The 17,832-nt window shown below is 39.3% G+C and overlaps 1 protein-coding gene across 2 annotated transcripts in view; it reads left to right on the top strand.

The window, feature by feature from the left end:
• Positions 1 to 17,832, top strand: part of Fgd6 (FYVE, RhoGEF and PH domain containing 6) — a 120,524-nt gene that overhangs the window by 38,561 nt on the left and 64,131 nt on the right. Inside the window, exons 3-5 of one of the 2 annotated variants that reach the window (XM_076854965.2) lie at positions 2,856 to 3,006; positions 16,482 to 16,549; positions 16,646 to 16,676. In XM_076854965.2, the coding sequence (XP_076711080.1) occupies positions 2,856 to 3,006; positions 16,482 to 16,549; positions 16,646 to 16,676 (250 nt within the window). Of the gene's footprint in view, positions 1 to 2,852; positions 3,007 to 16,481; positions 16,550 to 16,645; positions 16,677 to 17,832 lie in introns of both variants that reach the window. The other variant, XM_076854964.2, reaches the window with a different exon arrangement.

Below are 17,832 nucleotides of genomic sequence, written 5' to 3'. Positions count from 1 at the left end.
ATTAATTAATATATTTTCTGCATTATAGTTACATAATACTTTCTTCCTGTCACTTCATTTCCCATTAAGTATTGATATTTTGTTATATTCAGACAGAAGCACATTTCCAGTCTTTTGCAATAAATATCACAAAATAATAGATATTTGCATAACAATTCTTAACAGTAAAAAAGCTTAACAGACTTTTGTCTTTAAAATAGTCGAAATTCAACTTTGTGATTTATACATAAAATACATGAAAAGCACCAAAAAACACAAAAACATTAGACTCACCCAGCTGTTATATGGATGCACCCTGCATCCAGCCATCTCCTTGATCTTAAATGTTAACTCTTGTACTTTAATCCCTTTTGTATCCCTAATGGATGTGACAGCTGTCTTAATAGTAGCTTTCAAAATGTGTGAACAAGAAAAACCTTTCTGATCTCTAGACAAAATAAATCTGATTTCTTCACAGTGCCACAGCCCATTTCTAATTCTCCAAAATTCTTATGCCATGGCATCCATAACAGTCCACAGATGTGCTGATTGTAAAGTCTTTAGAGCAGAACTTCTCACCTGTCACCTGAGTTTTGTTGTAACAGATTCTGATTCAGTAGGTTGGAGTAGGGGCTGAGATTTTGCATTTTTAAGAAGCTTGTAAGTAATGCTGGTGTTGCTCAAAAATCAAACATATGTTGACAGGGTTTTAGGAGATGTAAAGAGATAAGAAATTAAGATGAAGACAAGTGGGGCTGAGGTGTGGTAAGTGGTAGAAAACTTCCCTGTATGCACAAGGCCTTGGGTTCAAGCCCCAGCACTGGAAAAACAAACAAGTAAAGGTATGATTTCTTCTGTCTGTGTGGATGGACTTTATAGCCTACATTTTGTTAACTATTTATTTATTTATGTGCTGGGGATTGAAGGCAGGGGCACTCTACTGATGAGCCATACCCCCAGGTCCCCACCTTTTTTTGGTACTGGGGATTGGCCAGGGGCACTCTACCACTGAGCCATATCCCAAGCCCATTTTTGTATTTTATTTAGTGACAGGGTTTCATTGAGTTGCTTAGCACCTCGCTTTTGCTGAGGCTGGCTTTGAACTTGTGGTCCTCCTGTCTCAGCCTCCCAAACTGCTGGGATTAGGTGTGTGCCACTGCGCCCAGCCCCAACCCTTCTGATTTTAATTAATTAATTAATTTTATTTTATTTTTTGTTTAATTTTTAATTTTGAAACAGGGGTCTCTCACTCAGTTGCCCAGGCTGGCTTTGAACTTACTGAGACTGACCTTGAACTTACCATCCTCCTGCCTCAGCCTTCCAGGTAGCTGGGATTACAGGCATGAGCCACTGTGCCCAGTAACACTCATTTATTCTTTCCAATCTAAATCAACAGCTAACAGCTAGGCTGGGTTGGCTCTTATCCCTGCACCCAGAGACAGTGAATCTTGCCAGTGATTTGACTGGAAAGCTTCTGCTCTTCACCCCACCCCCAGGGTGTGAGTCTCCTCCAATTCACGGAAAGGTATGATAAGGTGTGTACTCACCTAGTTGAGAGTCCCTGAGGCCCCGGCCACTGAGTAATAGGAAATCCCATGCTGGATGGTGGAAGGCATTCGTTTTGGCCTTCTGCCTGCATCCAACCACTGGGCTGCAGGGATGGTTTCTGACCAAATCTGTATCCTACAATGTGTAATCTGGAACTGGCAAAAGCTTTATCTTTAGCTTTTAAGATTCCTGTTAGAAACTCTCATAACTTGAAGCCTTGGCAGTTGAGTGACCTGCCCGTGACCTGCTGAAAGAACCCGCCAGAGTGGAATGCAAGTGTCTTTATTCTGCTGGAGTGCTTCCCCCTGTGGTTTTCTTTGGATCTTTTACTGGCCCCACCTATAGTCTTCTGTTCTGCAGATATTCCTGTAGACTGACAGCAAAAAAGGTCTTTCTGAAGGCAATTTTTTTTTCTGAGTCTTGACAGCCAACACTGGAAAGAACTATTTCCATCATCTTCCTGGGGAACTTTCCGGTGGAATTCCCCCTACAGTTTGGATTGCAACCCTGGCTGTTGATTCATGAGGTCTGTCTCAGTACAAACTGGGAAACCTTGATATCAGGCTGGCAAGGGGGACTTGGTAAATGGCCTAAAGTGGTTTTCAGACTTTGGCCTGAATCAGCATCACCTGGAAGGTTTGTTAAAATGCAATTTGCTGGGTCCTGCACCTCTAGGGTTTCTGATTCAGCAGGTCTAGAGTGGAGCCTGAGAATTTGTAGCATTTCCCTATTCCTGTCCATGTCTTGTGATGTGCGTACAAACCAGTGAGAACCAGGAAGGTGGGCACTTGTTCACAGTAGCATATACATTGCTGATTATTTATTATTAATATTATTATTGTTATTTACTCCCAGCCCACATAGATTTGGTACTTGGTTTTGTTGTTGTTAAACACTGAGGCCCAAGGAGGCAGTTATGCTTCTGGTGAACCTGTGCACCCAGTGCCCTTTGTGGTAAGCCAGCCCACCCCTGTGGGGCTTGTTGGTTTATAATGGGAGGAAAGGCCTGATTTTCTAGGGGAAAGATGAATGGAAGCACAGGATGGTGACAACTGGGAAACTTGTTTCCCATCCACCTCCCTGTCATCAAAATGATATTAAATTGGTGTTGAATTAAATTTTAAACCCAACGTGAATATGAATGCATTTGACAGCCAAGTCAGGGAAAAGGAAGGGGAATGGGTCCAATCTGACCATTTCCATCCCTCAGAACCAACCCGTTAGATATGTGCTTTGCTCACATCGCAAGGATTAGGTGGTTGATTTTGGTTTGGTTTTGCCAGCACTTGTTACTAAAGGTGACTGAATCATACTTTCTATTGAAGCAGTTCTGGAACATCCCAGGAGGAACAGGATGATTTCGACCTTGGTCTTGGTGACCTACCCTCTGATGAGGAGGAAGTCATTGACAGTTCTGATGAAGATGATGTCAGCTCTGAATCCAGCAAAGGAGACCCTGACCCCCTGGAGGATAAACAGGTGTGTTTTGGTGATTAATTGTTTCTACTTATGTGCTTTCTGGCTGTCACCGTGCTTGGAATAATGTTTGTCAGCACGATAGGCACAGAAACCCTAGTGAGCTTTCTTAAATCTTTTACAACATTTGTCAAGTTTAAACTTAATTCCTGTTCTAATGTAGCACCTAAAATGTCATCATGTTTCCAAATAAAGACTTAGTGATTTTTGAGAAATTGTTTTTACTAATGTCTTTTAGCTTTTTTTTTTTTTTTTTTTGATAATAAAAACCCCTATTTGGATTGCTCCTGGTACTGCTACCAGTTCTTAGATTTCTTGAAGGAAAGGAATTATATGCATTTCAAACTCAAACACATCTTTTTAGGGATAGACTAAAGATTGCTGTTCCGGTACAATCATCATTTGCTTTGTATTCGTCCAGTATGTGTGTATATTTGGGAGGAACATGGCATATATGAAGATTGTCTGTGTGTTGGTCATTGTTTAAAATGTGTCATGGGGAAATTAATTATAATGCCTCCAGTTTGACATGAATATTTATTTTACATTTCTTTGAATAAAGACATTTTGAAAGGGAGAAAATTAGTACAGTAGCAATATCCCCATGATATACTGCAAGGTTACAGAAAGATGAAATCTGAAAGAATCCTCACAGTAAGTCAAACCATGCAGAAAGTCTGCGTCACCTAACTCCTGTGCCATAATTAATCGATCTGCTATGCTTCCTGTTGAACATTTTTTTCTGTGTTTAAATTCACTTCCACTTTTAATGAATGGCACAAGTGCAGTTATCTGAATCTGAGTCCCAGAGTTTACCAGCTACAAACTGGGTAACTGCAGGCTGATTTTTTAACCTCTTTAGCTTAAAGATGCCACTTTGTAGATGAAAAATAGGTTAGTACTTATAGAATTATAAGGATTAATCAAGTTGATATATGAAAAACTGTAGAACCCTGTCCAGTACGCAGTAAGAGCTTGTCAATCAATGATTTATTGCTAATGAGACTTCATTTCTATGGTCTCAAGTATTGATCATGGTGTTGGGAGTCACCACTAGAAATTATTTAGGCGAATGTATTTTGTAAAACTCATAAGACAGATGCATGACTGATCCAAGGATTCACCGCATCCCACAGCAGTCTGTGGGTTTTGTTTTGACTGTCAAGTAATGATTCCTATGCCTTGACAGTATTGGTCATGCATTAATTTGAAAACTCATTTTTCATGTTGGCATGTTGGTGCCTCTTGGACGGGATTCTACAGACTTATGTAGAATACCCACCATGTTCCCAGTGCCACCGGTATTAACTAGAAATAAGCTGTGCTTACCATCCGTGCTTTTGTAGTACACATCCAAGAAGAATTTCAGGGTTACAGCCAATGCAGGGAACAAAACAGAGGGACATGCCAGAAACTGAGGAGGCTGCTTCGGAGAAAGCATCTGAGAAACTGATATTTGTTTGAAATTTAAATGACTGGAAAAAGCCAGAGCCTGTGACAAATTTGAGGAAGAGCATTCAAACGGTCTTCTCTAAGGGTCATAATTAAATCAACTTTTACTCTCCTTAATAAGCAACCTCATGTTCTTTCACTTCCTAACATATACCTGTTGTTTTGTTCTTTTCATTTCTCTTGCTTGAGCCTTTTTCCAGTTTCTCCACATACTTGAAGTAGTGACCAAAATTGTTTTCCAGGGGACGGTGCTGATACATGGTGTGAAGGAGGAGTAATTGCTAACCTTGTATCTGCCTCTTCACAGCCGCCTGTCCTAACACCGTCTGGTTGACTCAGTCATTCTGTGGTCATGGAGACTCCCAGAGTTCCTTCCTTTGTATTAGTGCCTGCCTTTCATTTCCCTTCCTGTATTTATTTTATTGTTTTATGTCCTTAGTTGTGCCGCAGTGCAATATCCCTGTTAAAAGTGGTCTGTCTCTTAGTTAAACATGTAACATTTTCACCTGATGCCAGGGATAATAGTTTTCCTCCTTTAGAAGTTTATATTAAAATATAATTATTGGTTTATATTAAAACAAACGAACAAGATCTTAAACATTACAAATCAAGCTTTATGTAACCTTACCAATAAATACATATTGTTTGCCTTCTCTTTAATGTAAATATGAAATTTGTTTATATATAAGGTACTATTGTGTTTTAATAGAAATTTTGAAAGTTACTATCCTAAGACCTATGTTTCAGCCTCATTCTGCCACTTACTAGCTGAATGACTTTGGTTAAATAGTTTTTTTAAATCAGTTTGTTTATACCAGTCTCTCTATCCACATGAATTTCAGGTGACTGAACAAAAAAAGTTATGTCACACAAAAAAGTCGAAAAAAATCAGGATGTTAGCTGGGGGTGTGGTGGTGCACGCCAATAATCCCAGTTGCTCAGGAGGCTGAAGCAGGTGGCTTGCAAGTTCAAAGCCAGCCTCTGCAGTTTAGCAAGATCTCGAAAAACTGGGGAGACCCTGTCTCAAAATATAAAATAAAAAGGGCTGGGGATGTGACTCAGTGGTTAAGCACCGCTGGGTTGAATCCTTGGTACCCCCCCACCAAAAAAAAAAAAAAACCAGGATGTCAACAAATAGTAATGGAGTTACCAGTTTTCTATCTGCAAAGGGATGAAGTTGGACCTCTTCCTTTCACTATATACAGAATTAACTCAAAATGGAGCATAGAACTAAATGTCAGGACTCAAACTATAAAACACTAGAAGAAGAAAAAGAAAAAGAAGTAAAAACAATAGTGAAACCCTTAGAAGAAAATGCGGGAGTAAGTAACTCTTTGTTTGGGTTAGACACAGGTTGTTAAAATGTAAATGATGATCACAAGTGATGAGAAGAAAATAGATAAACTGGACTTCATCAAAATTAAAAACTTTATACTGCAAACAGTACCATTATGAAAGTAAAAAGAAAACACACAAAGTAGGAGAAAATATTAGCAAATCATCTCTCTGATCAAGGACTTCTAAGTAGACTACACAAAGAACTATTACAACTCAACAGTAAAAAAATAACTCAGGCCCAAAGATCTGAATAGACAAAAGAAAATGTACAAATGGCCAATGAGCCTGTGAAAGAATGCTCAACATCATTAGTGTTTAAAGAAATGCAAAGGAAGACCTTAGTCAGGTGCTATTTCACCCACTAGGGTGGCTGTAATAAAAATGATGGACAATAACAATGCTAATGAAGATGTAGAGCAAGCCCGCGGTCGCACACACCTGTAATTCTAGCAGCTCAGGAGACTGAAGCAGGAGAATCCCGAGTTCAAAGCCAGACTCAGCAACTGTGAGGCACTAAGCAACTCAGTGAGACCCTGTCTCTAAATAAAATACAAAATAGGGCTGGGGATGTGGTTCAGTAGTCAAGTGTTCCTGAGTTCTATTCCTGGTACCCCCCCCCCAAAAAAAAAAGGTGTAGAGAGATTATAATCTTCAGATGCTACTGATGAGAATGTAAAATGATACCACTGCTGTGGCAGTTCCTCAAAAGCTTAAATATGGAGTTATCTTATGGCCCAGTAATTCCCATCTTAGGTGTCTACCCAAGAGAAGTGAAAACATGTGTCCCACAAAACATTCCTGTTTAGGAATGTTCAGATTATCATTATTCATAATAGCCAAGAAGTGGAGAGAATGCAAACTGAAAAACAGATGAACTAAATGTGATGTATCCTTAAAATGGAATATTATTATACCCTCAAAAGGAATGGGAGGTATTATAGTTTCGGTCTGGTAGAGCTGTTGGGCCATGGTGGAAACTTGGAAGGTAGGGCTTAACTAGAGGAAGAAAGTCACTGAGGGTGTATCCTTGAAGGGTGTAGCTTGTCCTCTGCCCCTTCCCCACATCTCTGCTTCCTGGCCCATGAGCTGAGCAACTCTGTTCCTCTATGAGCTCCCTGCCATGGTGTTCTGCCTCACCACAGGCCCAAAGCAGTGGGCTGAACTTAGACACCTCTGGACCCATGAGCCAAAATAAATCTTTCCTTCTTTTAAGTTGTTTATCTCAGAAAGGCTAACAAATGGAATGAATGGTAAGGGGCATAGTTTCTATTTTGCATGAGAAAGTAAGAAAATTAGATTATGGTGATATTTACACAACCTGAATGCATTGAGAACTATTCAGCTGTTTAAAGGAATGAAAATACATGTTATGGTATGTAAATCATATCTAAATAAAGCTCCTGAAGAATAAAGGAAGTCCTACTAAAGGAAAAACAGTAATGCTAAGAGGAAGACTATCACACAGTCATGCATGTTGTATAATACCATGTAGCAGCCAAGGATAGCCACAGATTTGGCTTTCCAGAGACTCCAGTAGAAAAGGTGATATCAATATGCAAAAGAAAAACCAGTTCTTTGGAGTAGGAGCATAGGAAGAGGAGTTTATTTATGCCTTCTCTGATCCTTTGTTTCTCTTTTAGTAAAATGAGCTAACACTGTTCTTGGAGTTGCTCTGAGGTTCAACAGCTTCAGGGTAATAGATGCAAAAAGCACTTGGAAAGTCAAGAAAGTTTATGCATGTTTAAACGTGTAATTTATTTCTGTGATTGCATTTGGAATAGGTTGTCCTAGGTTCTTAGGTTTGTGTGATTAAAGTACCTCAAACCAGGTGACTTAAAACTACAAAAACTTGTGGTCTCACAGTTCTGGGGGCTAGAAGTTAGGAATCAAGATTGGCAGACTCATGCTCCCTCTGAAACCTGCAGGGGAGGATCTCTCCTTGCCTCCTGTGGCTTCTAGTGGTTTGCCTGCAATTCTTGAAATTCCTTGCCTTGTAGCTGCAGACTTCCTGCTCTGCCTGTGCCATCACGTGGTATTGCCACTCCAATGTCTCTACACTGAGCCTTTTTTTTCTTACAGGACAGCAGTCATATTGGATGTCAGTATGACCTCACTTTGCCTTATCTGCAATGACCCTATTTCCGAATACATTGGGACCTCTTAAGGAGACAGAGTTCAAACTCTTTCAGGTGGCATATATCCTGGATGTATAACCAGTGTGTGTGTCAGTGCTAATCACTGATGTATGTGTAGATGCCAGTAATATTTTCCTCATGAAAGTGCCCAAATCTGTAAGAGGAAAAAAGGAAGGGTAGGAACTATTGTGCTCTTGTTTGTCTTTTGTGAAGAAAAAGCAAGTAGGAATTCAAAAAGTTACTCTCCTTAATGGTAAAAGTAGTCCCACACAAGAAATGGAAATTAGGGGCTGGGGTTGTGGCTCAGCAGGAGAGTGCTCACCTAGGATGTGCGAAGGACCTGGGTTCGAACCTCAGCACCACATAAAAATAAATAAATAAAATAAAGCTATAAAAAAAAAAAAAAAGAAATGGAAATTAGCATTCTCCCACTCCTGTGTGTCATTGCTTGTCCCTGTGCTGTGGCTGCATGTCATTACACATTATAAACATCTGACCCATGTCCTGTTTGTTTCCCATGAAGAAAAAGAGTTTTAGATAGGTTAAGTAATTTGCCTTAGAATGCCCTGAATTGGGGGTTTTGACCCAAATCTATCTCTATTAACAAATTGGTACATCATTCTCAGAAAGCTCATTGTCCTTTAGATATTGGGTTGGTAAGTTAGTCAGCTTCTCATCACTGTGACAAAATGTCTGAGAAAAACAATTTAAAGAAGGAGATATTTATTTTAGCATAGGGGTTCCGAGGTTTTAGTCCAGGGTTGGTAGCTCCATTGCTTTGGGGCCGAGGTGGGGCCGAGAGCATCATTGTGGAAGAGCATGGTGGAGGAGAGCTGCTCAGCTCATGGCAGCTGGAAACCAGAGAGGGAGCACAGAAGTGTTCAGGGTCAAAACATGCCCCTCTCGGGCATTCCCCCCAGGACCACTTCCTCCAAGAAGACCCCACTTCCACAGTTTTCAGCACCTCCTAATAATGCCTTCAGATTATGAATCCCTCATTGCAGTAATCCCTCCACGATGTCAGAGCCCTCATGATCCAATCACTTCCCCCCAAATCCCCATCTTTGAACATTGGGGATCAAGCCTTTAACACATGAGCCTTTGGGGGACTCTTATATCCAAATTATAACAGGTGCGGTAATGAGCCATGCTGTTCTCTGTTGTCTCTTTTTCCAAATTTTCTTAGTTTTCTATTTTTCGTTGTTTCCTTTCAGCACTTAATAATTGTTTGTTTAAAAACTGAGGTGGCCAGGCATGGTGATGCACACAACTCAGGAGGCTGAGGTGGGAGGATCACAAGTTCGAGGCCAGCCTCGTTAACTTAGTGAGGCCTTCTCTCAAATTAAAACATAGAAAGGGCTGGGGATGTGGCTCGGTGATAAAGTGCTCACGGTTCAATCTCCAGTACTGAAGGGGAAAAAATGAGGGATTTATTCTGCTTCTTCATGGTTAGAATATTCACCCTTTTCGTTCTGCTTGTTTCCTTGTCCTTTTCCAAATCATCTTTGTGAAATAGCTTGTCACGTATTCCCTCGTGAATAGAAGGGTGAGAACTGAAGAGAGCATTGTCCTTTAGATATTGGTCATGATTCACCTCATCTTTGGGGTAATTTAAGGAACAAGAGATGCTGTCAGGTAGGTCTGGAGGTTAACATTGTTTCATTTTATTAAATCTCTTGAGTAAGATAGAAAGAGGCCTTTTAATAATTCTCTGTTAAAGAGTAGTGGATACATTTTATGAAGCACCATAGTGAACAAATATGAAAAGAGAAGAACATAGTTAAGAACTTACCAAGTTGGGCCATTACTGAGATCAGAGCATACAACTGGATTTCAGATCAAAGGTTCTGCTCTGGAATGTGTTTGATTTGCTTTATGACCTTGACAAAGTAATTTCATTTGTTTGTGTCTCATGTTGCAACTTCCACAGCAGTGTATTTCTGGAAGATGATGTTATTTAACAGGCAGTCTGCTTTGAAATGTGATGCCATTTAAGTGAGAATTTTGATTAACTGAAAATTTGAGACGCCAAACTTGGCCTTTCTTGAGGTTTACAGAGAGATGTGTTTTTAATCGTTGTTGGAGAGTTGGAGAGAATCTGTCACTTGTTTTTACAAGTTGGAGGTACTCTAGAAACTTCACATTTTTCTTTTGACTTTTAATTATCTCAGACTTTTTGTGTTCTTTGAAAAGGATTGTAGTCCATTGATTCATTTTCTAATAATCATCTTTCTTTATTTAGCTTGGTACTTTTCCTAGTTTAAGAGGCAAAATAGATAATTGAATAAATAGACTTCCATTATTCTGAAATTGGAAAAGGCCTAATCATCTAGTGCAGCATGCTACTCCTTTAAATGACAGAAGTTTTTAGTTTATTTAAATTTGCATTTTTATGTTAGGCAGTATATAGTAAAAACAATGTCCTGGTCTTCGATTCCGAGAAGGTGGCAGCCACCCTTGTTCACATTCCCTTAAGCCTGAATTTTAACCACGCAGAAGCTCAGGGGCTGAGCTATCTGCAGGTACCAGGGTGAGTAAGGTCATAGACTAGAGGGAATTGGGACATTTCAGGAAATAAACAATCCACCGAGTAAAACCCTGTACATACTGTGTGAACAAGAGAGTGATCTTTTCCTTTGGGGGGTGGCAGGAAGAGAATATCAAGGCAGCCCTCATAAAGAGAAGGCCTTTGGGTGTTATCTTAAAGGATGCACTGGAACACAACAGGCAGAAATGCTTGGCCGGAAGTCAAAACCTAAAGAAAGGTACATGTGAAGGAGACAGACAGGTCAGGGCAGAGCACACTGCAGTCACAAGGTGGTTGATTCCAGTTTGGCTGGAGTTGAGTACACAATGTGGAGGAGTGGGAGAGAGCAGCCAGGGACGGCGGATGCTTTGTGAGGTGCCTCACTTACATGGTGAAGGAAAGTTTGGTCTTGGTTACCCATATGTGACAGGGGGCTGCGATGAATTCAATAACTAGCATTACTGTATTTGCATTTTAGGATATTTTCCTTGCGGTGATGTAGAGCATGGATGGCAGAGCAGGAAGTCTGTAGCCGAGTAAACCAGACAGGCTACTGTGATAGCACAAGCAAGACAAGGAGGCAGGGTTGAAGGACAGTGCTGTCGTTTGAATCCCCAAAGGCCCATGTGGTAAAGACATGGTTGCCTGGCTGTGGCACTGTTGGGAGGTGGTGGGACCTTTCAAAGGTGAGGTCTGGTGGAAGGAAGGTAGGTCATTGGAACCCTGGCCCCTTCCTTTCTTTCTCTCTGTGCTTCCTGGCTGCCATGAGCTGAGCAGCTCCTCTGCTACATGCTCCTGTCATGTTGCCACGGACCCAAAGCAACACCAAGTGACCATGGATCCAAACTGCGGAGACCCTAACCATTTCCTCCCTTCAAGTTTTTTTTTATCTCAGGTATTTTGCCACATGATGGAAATCTAACAGTGAGAAAAAAAATAAAGAAATATTCAGAAGGATGAATTGACAGGTCTTGTCAACTCTGGTGTGAATGATAAAAGATGTCTCTGAGGCAAGAAAGAAGAGTTCAGGCCAGGTGTGGCGGTACCTGTAACCCCAGTGACTCAGGAGGCTGAGGCAGGAGAATCAAAAGTTCAAAGCCAGCCTCCACAATTTAGCAATATTCTATCTCTATGTAAAGAAGGCTAGGGATGCTAGGGATATAGCTCAGTGGTAAAGTACCCCTGGGTTCCCCATTATCCCCCCCCAAAAAAAAAGAAAAGAAAAGAAAAGAAAGAAGAGTTCATGTTTCTAGTTTTAATCTATGGGTATGTACAGTAGCTAGAATAGGAAAGTCTAAACTTTTCTATCTAAAGATTCCATATTTGAGTCTGCTGAAATAAACTGATAATGGACAGATCAGCAACAAGAAAAGCATGCAAATTTGTTAGTGATCCCATAGGAGCCACACAAAATATGATATGCAGAGGGCTAGATAGTTGAAACTTCAACACCCTCCTCATAGGGGAAAATGAAATTGGGGGAGAGCGGGATATTACTGTGAACAAAGGTGGTCTTATAATGCAGATACAGTCTCCCAGGTAGAGGTTCTCAGAAGAATAGAGGGAAGTATAAATATATATGGAGACCTTTCACTATACTCTGTGGGTTAGCTTTTTCCAATTAATGAGATTTTAAGGAGGAAATTCAAGACAATTGTATTTTGTTTTTTTAATATTTATTTTTTAGTTGTACATGGACACAATATCTTTATTTTATTTTTATGTGGTGCTGGGGATGGAACCCAGTGCCTCAAGCATGATAGGCCAGCACTCTACCTCTGAGCCACAACCCCCCACCACACCAGGCAATTGTATTTCTTTTGAAAGAACTTTCTTCAGTTAGTTAAGCAAACTTCAGTGAGAACCCCTCCCTGTGCTTGAGGGTGGATAGAAACAAGAAAAGGTTAGAGAGGCCTGGAGTCTAAGGCTGCTTCATAGGCCTCCAGTTTCCTATAATTCAAAGTGGTCAGCATGTCAAAGCTTCATGCTTTGGGGTATTGTTTTATGAGCCTTAACACTAGGAAGCAAGTTTGATGGATTGTTTAAAAAAATGATTGAAGTTCATTAGATGCTTTACCGTTTGTGAAGCTGTTCCTGGTTTCATACCCGTCTGGTTATGATCTTTCTTTCCTTCAAGATGGCAGGTTCATATTTGGCCTTATATATCATTAATTTACATATTTACTCTCTTATTTGCTTCTTGAAGGCTCTGTCTTTAATTCCCTCTTCACACACACACACTGTTTTTTTTTAATATTTATTTTTTAGTTTTGGGTGGACACAATATCTTTGTTTTATGTGGTGCTGAGGATTGAATCCAGTGCCTCATGCATGCTAGATGAGCGCTCTACCTCTGAGCCACAACCCCAGCCCCCACTAACATACGCTTTTATGTTCCATCTCTGACCTATAGATTTCCAAGACAGGTGCCTGGGAATCTGAAATTTAAGCGTAGCTGGTGATCCTAATGATTGGTCATGTCAGGCTTAGCCACATAACAGTGAATCAGCTGGTGGGGAGCTGTTTTAATCACCTTAGCAAATCAATTACTAACTTCAGATTTTACATTGACAGCATAAAGTAGTACTGACTCCTCTTTCTTGGAAATGACCTCAGAATAACAAGGAAGATAAGAAGTACAAACTCTGTCCTCAATGATATCAGGTGACAGCAGAAAGCGTGAATCAAAGAGTATAAGCAAGGGCTACCATGCCCCTCTGCAATGTGTAAAGGTTCTACTATTTCCACAAACTTGCCAACACCTTTTATTTATTTATTTTTTTAAATATAGCCATCCTGTGGGTGTGAAGCTGTATCTCATTGGTTTTAACTTATATTTCCCTATTAAGTAATTATGTCAGGCAACTTTTTATATATTTGTTGGCCATTTTTATGTCTTTGCTGAAATCTTGTTCACACACCTCTCTCTCTCTCTCTCTCTCTCTCTCTCTCTCTCTCTCTCTCTCTCTCTCTCTTCAGTACTGGGGATTGAACCTAGGGGCACTTTACCACTGAGCCACATCCTCATCCTTTTTATTTTTTATTATAAGACAGGGTCTCATTAAGTTGCTTAGGGCTTCAGTAAGTTGCTGAGGCTGCCTTTAATCTTGTGATCCTCCAACATTAGCCTCCCAATTCACTGAGATTACAGATGTGCACCATTACACCTAGCTCCCCTTAATGTACTTCTAATTCTAAAAATTATACTGTATTTTATAAGCATTAAACTTTCTAGCTACAGATGATACTGATAACCCCATTATAATATAAAAGCAATGATTTGCTAAATATTTTTCCAAAATAATAGTGATCCAAGTGTGTGTATGGTATGTATGTGTATGCAATTGTGGTTATTAAAGCATGATTGATACGTGATCTGTAAGATCATATTGCACTTAAGATGACTTCCCCAGGGATGTTAGCTATATAGTTTCTTTCTCTCTCTCTCTCTGTACATGGGTGTATGGTCTGTGTGGTGTGTATAGTGCTATGGAATGAATCAATGGTCTTGCACATGCTAGCCAAGTGTTCCACCACTGAGCTGCATCCCCAGCTCTTTTTAAGAGGTTGTTCTTACTAAATTGCTCAGGCTGGCCATGAATTTGTTATCCGCCTGCCTTAGCCTCTAAAATAGCTGGGATTATAGGCCTGTGCCACTACACCCAGCTCTCTCCCTCTTTTTTTTTTTTTTTTAAGCATAGTTTAAAGGTGAATGAATGGAGTTGAGTCTTAATGCAACCTATTAGTCTCAGTCATTCAACACCTTATCTTAGAAGAGAGGAATGATAACAGGGATAGAGGTCAACCTTCATTTAATTATCCCTTTAACAATAAATGTGAGAGCTAAGGTCAAGCCAGGAGCAAGGCAGATATCCTAGGCTAGGACTAGGCTGTTCTACACTTTGACTAGTAATTGATTATTCTTTAAAGATTATTTTCACAATTAGTCGTATTTACATTCTGACAGAAAGGTCAGGGTTTCTTGTTATTGCCTGTAAACTCTTCTGTAATAAAATATGAAAACCTAGAAGGAACAAATACACACAGTAATTGCAAGATTAGTGGTTGCTTCTGGAGAAAGAGAAGAGAACTTTAATGTTATAATTAACAATTTGTTTCATTAAAAAAAATTTATGCAGCTGGGTGTGGTGGTACATGCCTGTATCCCAGAGGCTTGTGAGGCTGAGACAGGAGAATTGAGAATTCAAAGCCAGCCTCAGCAACTTCAAGGTACTAAGCAACTCAATGAGACCCTGTCTCTAAATAAAGTACAAAATAGGGCTTGGGGTGTAGTTCAGTGCTCAAGTACCCGCGTTCAATTCCTGGTACAAAAAAAAAAAAATTATGCAAATACTGCAGAGTATTTGGATTTGTTAAATCTTGCTAGGGGAATGGGAATGTGGGTTTATGTTCATCAGTGAATGTTTGTGAGGCTATGACAAGGTGACTCATAGATATTGAAGGGAAATTCAGTGTGTAATACAATAATTCTTCGGTTAGATATTGGGAAATTTGGGATCTCTTCCCAATTCTTTTGCATGTGTTTGTGTACAGTTTGCAGTGTGGGGGATCAAACCCAGGGCCTCAAAATTCTCGGCCACTGAGCTAATCCCCATGTCCCCCCTAGTTCTTCTAAAATCAACTTTGGACCTTGGCTAATCCCTGTTTTAAGTGGGTCTTCTTGGTCTTCTGCTATTGGTTGGGTTTTCTTTCATTCAGCAATCATAATTTTCACCTTTAGCTATCTAAAATGTCATAATTGCTTATTCCTTATTTAGTCTTTTTTGCCCTTCACCGAGGAACTGCATGTTCAGATCTTTCACAGAAACAGAAATGAAGGAGCTGGAGTTTTGGCTCAGTGGTAGAACGCTTGCCTGGCATGTGTGAGGCACTGGGTTCAATTCTCAGCACAACATATAAATAAATGAACAAAATAAAGGAATCTCTTAAAAAAAAAAAAAAGAAACAGAAATGAAGAGAGACTTATATCCTTTTCTGTAATTCCCTGGAGCCAAAGCCAGCTCTATCAATGTTTAAACTAAAAACAACAAAATACTAAGATCTGTTTCTGAGGCATCTGCATTATTATTTATTTCAAACCTGCACATTTTTTGTCCCTCTAGGGCATTTAGTTTACATACAAAGAAGTAAAAAAACAATTTCATTTCAGCTATTCTGCCTTTGATTCTTTGGGATTGGCTTATTTCATTTAGCTTGATATTCTCCAGTTCCATTCATATGCCAGCAAATGCCATAATTCCATTCTTTGTAATGGCTGAATAATATTCCATCACGTGTATGTACCACATTTTTTAAATTCATTCATCTGTTGAAGGTTGAGCCCTGGAATTTGAGATCAGCTTGGACAACATGGTACACCTCATCTTAGAAAGAACAAAGCAGAATTTTATTTTGGATCTTTAGAGTAAAGTGGCCTTGACTCTAACAGCATATATCTAAAAGGGATTTTAAGGGAATTAAGAGATCCTGTGACTACAGTGTGATTAGTGTTTGGTATGAGGAGCCCTGTTCAGATCATACTCCAGTTTCTCAGTTAGAAGGACTTAGGGTGAAGCTTTTTATGCATTCCCATTGGATATTTCATTAATAATTATGTGGCTATTTATGTGTACCTGAATGACTCATATAATAGCTATAAGGGTCCTTTCCATTGCAGAATGTGACTTTTCCATTTGGAAACCTTGATGGCTTTGCTGCACCAAGGCCCTGGGGTTCCCCAGTATAGTCCATTAATCCTATTACCCATGACTCTCAGCTACTTCTGTGTCAGGGAGTATCTCTCATCTAATACTCCATGTTGGCCTTTGAGATGTTCTAAATCAGTGTGAACCATATGTTAGTAGGAAACTTGTAAGATCAGAACTGAAATTCATTCCTGACTGTTAATAGCTGACCTCCTTTATCCTTTCATGAGTTCATGATGTTTTCTGAGATCAGACGAGATCAGGCGTGTTTAGGGTGGTATGGCCTAGACTCATACTCTCTTAATGAACTCTTATCCACAGGATGAAGATGCTGGGATCAAAAGTAACGTTCATCATATTGCCAAGGAGATCATGAGCTCAGAGAAAGTGTAGGTATCTAGTTTACTATTCAGAAGACTGTTGTATTCATTGGCTCATTTAAAACATTTTTTCATTGCCGTTTTTTGTTTTATTTTGTTTTGCAGATTTGTGGATGTGTTAAAACTTTTGCATATTGTAAGTATCTGCTAGTTTTTTCAACTCTAAGACTTTCCTCTTTTGCACCTTTCCTACCCCAAAAAGTTTTCAGCATAACTAACTTACATGAATTAAATGCATATGTTTTCTAATACCTGGTTATGTCTTTAAATTCACACACATATATGTAAAAATAGGCATTTTCTAAAACGTATTTATCTTGTGTATTTGTAGATAAATGCAGATGATTTCTAAAAAACAAAGCCTTTATTTTCTTATCTCCAAAGTCTTCAATCTTTCTATCTTCATAATAAAGAAGCTTCTTTTGTTTCATCCTTCTTTCTTTCCTTCCTTCCTACTTTCTTTCCTGTTTTCCTTTTGTGGTGCTGGAGATCAAACCCACAGCCTCAAATGCACTCTACTGTAGCACTGAGCTGCATCCCCAGCCCTCATAATAAAATTGAGTTTTCAAAGTGATAATATATCTCCTTGGACATTTGCAGAAGTCACCTGCTATTAGTAGAATTTTGCATTAGCAGTGTAGAAAGAATGTTCTCTTTGTTGTTCAAAACTGTTTTTCTCCTAGCTGAATAGCTTGTAAGAACAGACACTTGGAATAACATTTTTATAGCTAACTTTTTAAAGTTCTATTTTCAATTTTTTACTCTTAACAGACCTGTTGGGAAACAATTATATGCTTCTGACCACATATTCCTTTTTCTCATGCATTCCTTTGTACTTGCAAGTTTTTACAAGTTTCACTATGCATTTGCAGTTAAAGTGCTTTCAGTGTTACTTTATTCCAATTATGTTTCAGTAAAATATTAAAACTTAACAATAAGAAAGGGCTAAAGTAGAGGAAATAATGAAACAGAATTTGAAGTGGAATTTTACTTAATGTGATGTAATTATTATCATCATAAATTAAATTTAATAGCTGAGAAAAGAAGTTTCACAAAATATATACCCATTATGTCCCTGCAGTGAGTATAATTGTTTTCATTTTTCTTTAATTTCCATGGTATTGGGAATTAAAACCTAGGTCTTGCACATGCTAGGCAAGTACTCTACTTCTGAACTGCATTCTCAGTCCTTTTTATTTTTAATTTTGAGATAGGGTCTTGCTAAGTTGCATAGGCTGGCCTTGAACTTGCTGTATTCTTGCCTCAGCCTCATGAGAAGCTAGGATTACAGG

Source organism: Callospermophilus lateralis, chromosome 4 (genome assembly GCF_048772815.1).
Source record: "Callospermophilus lateralis isolate mCalLat2 chromosome 4, mCalLat2.hap1, whole genome shotgun sequence".
NCBI classification, from domain to species: domain Eukaryota; kingdom Metazoa; phylum Chordata; class Mammalia; order Rodentia; family Sciuridae; genus Callospermophilus; species Callospermophilus lateralis.
Note: the sequence above shows the minus strand (reverse complement) of the source record. Positions and strands in the feature narration are given on the sequence as shown.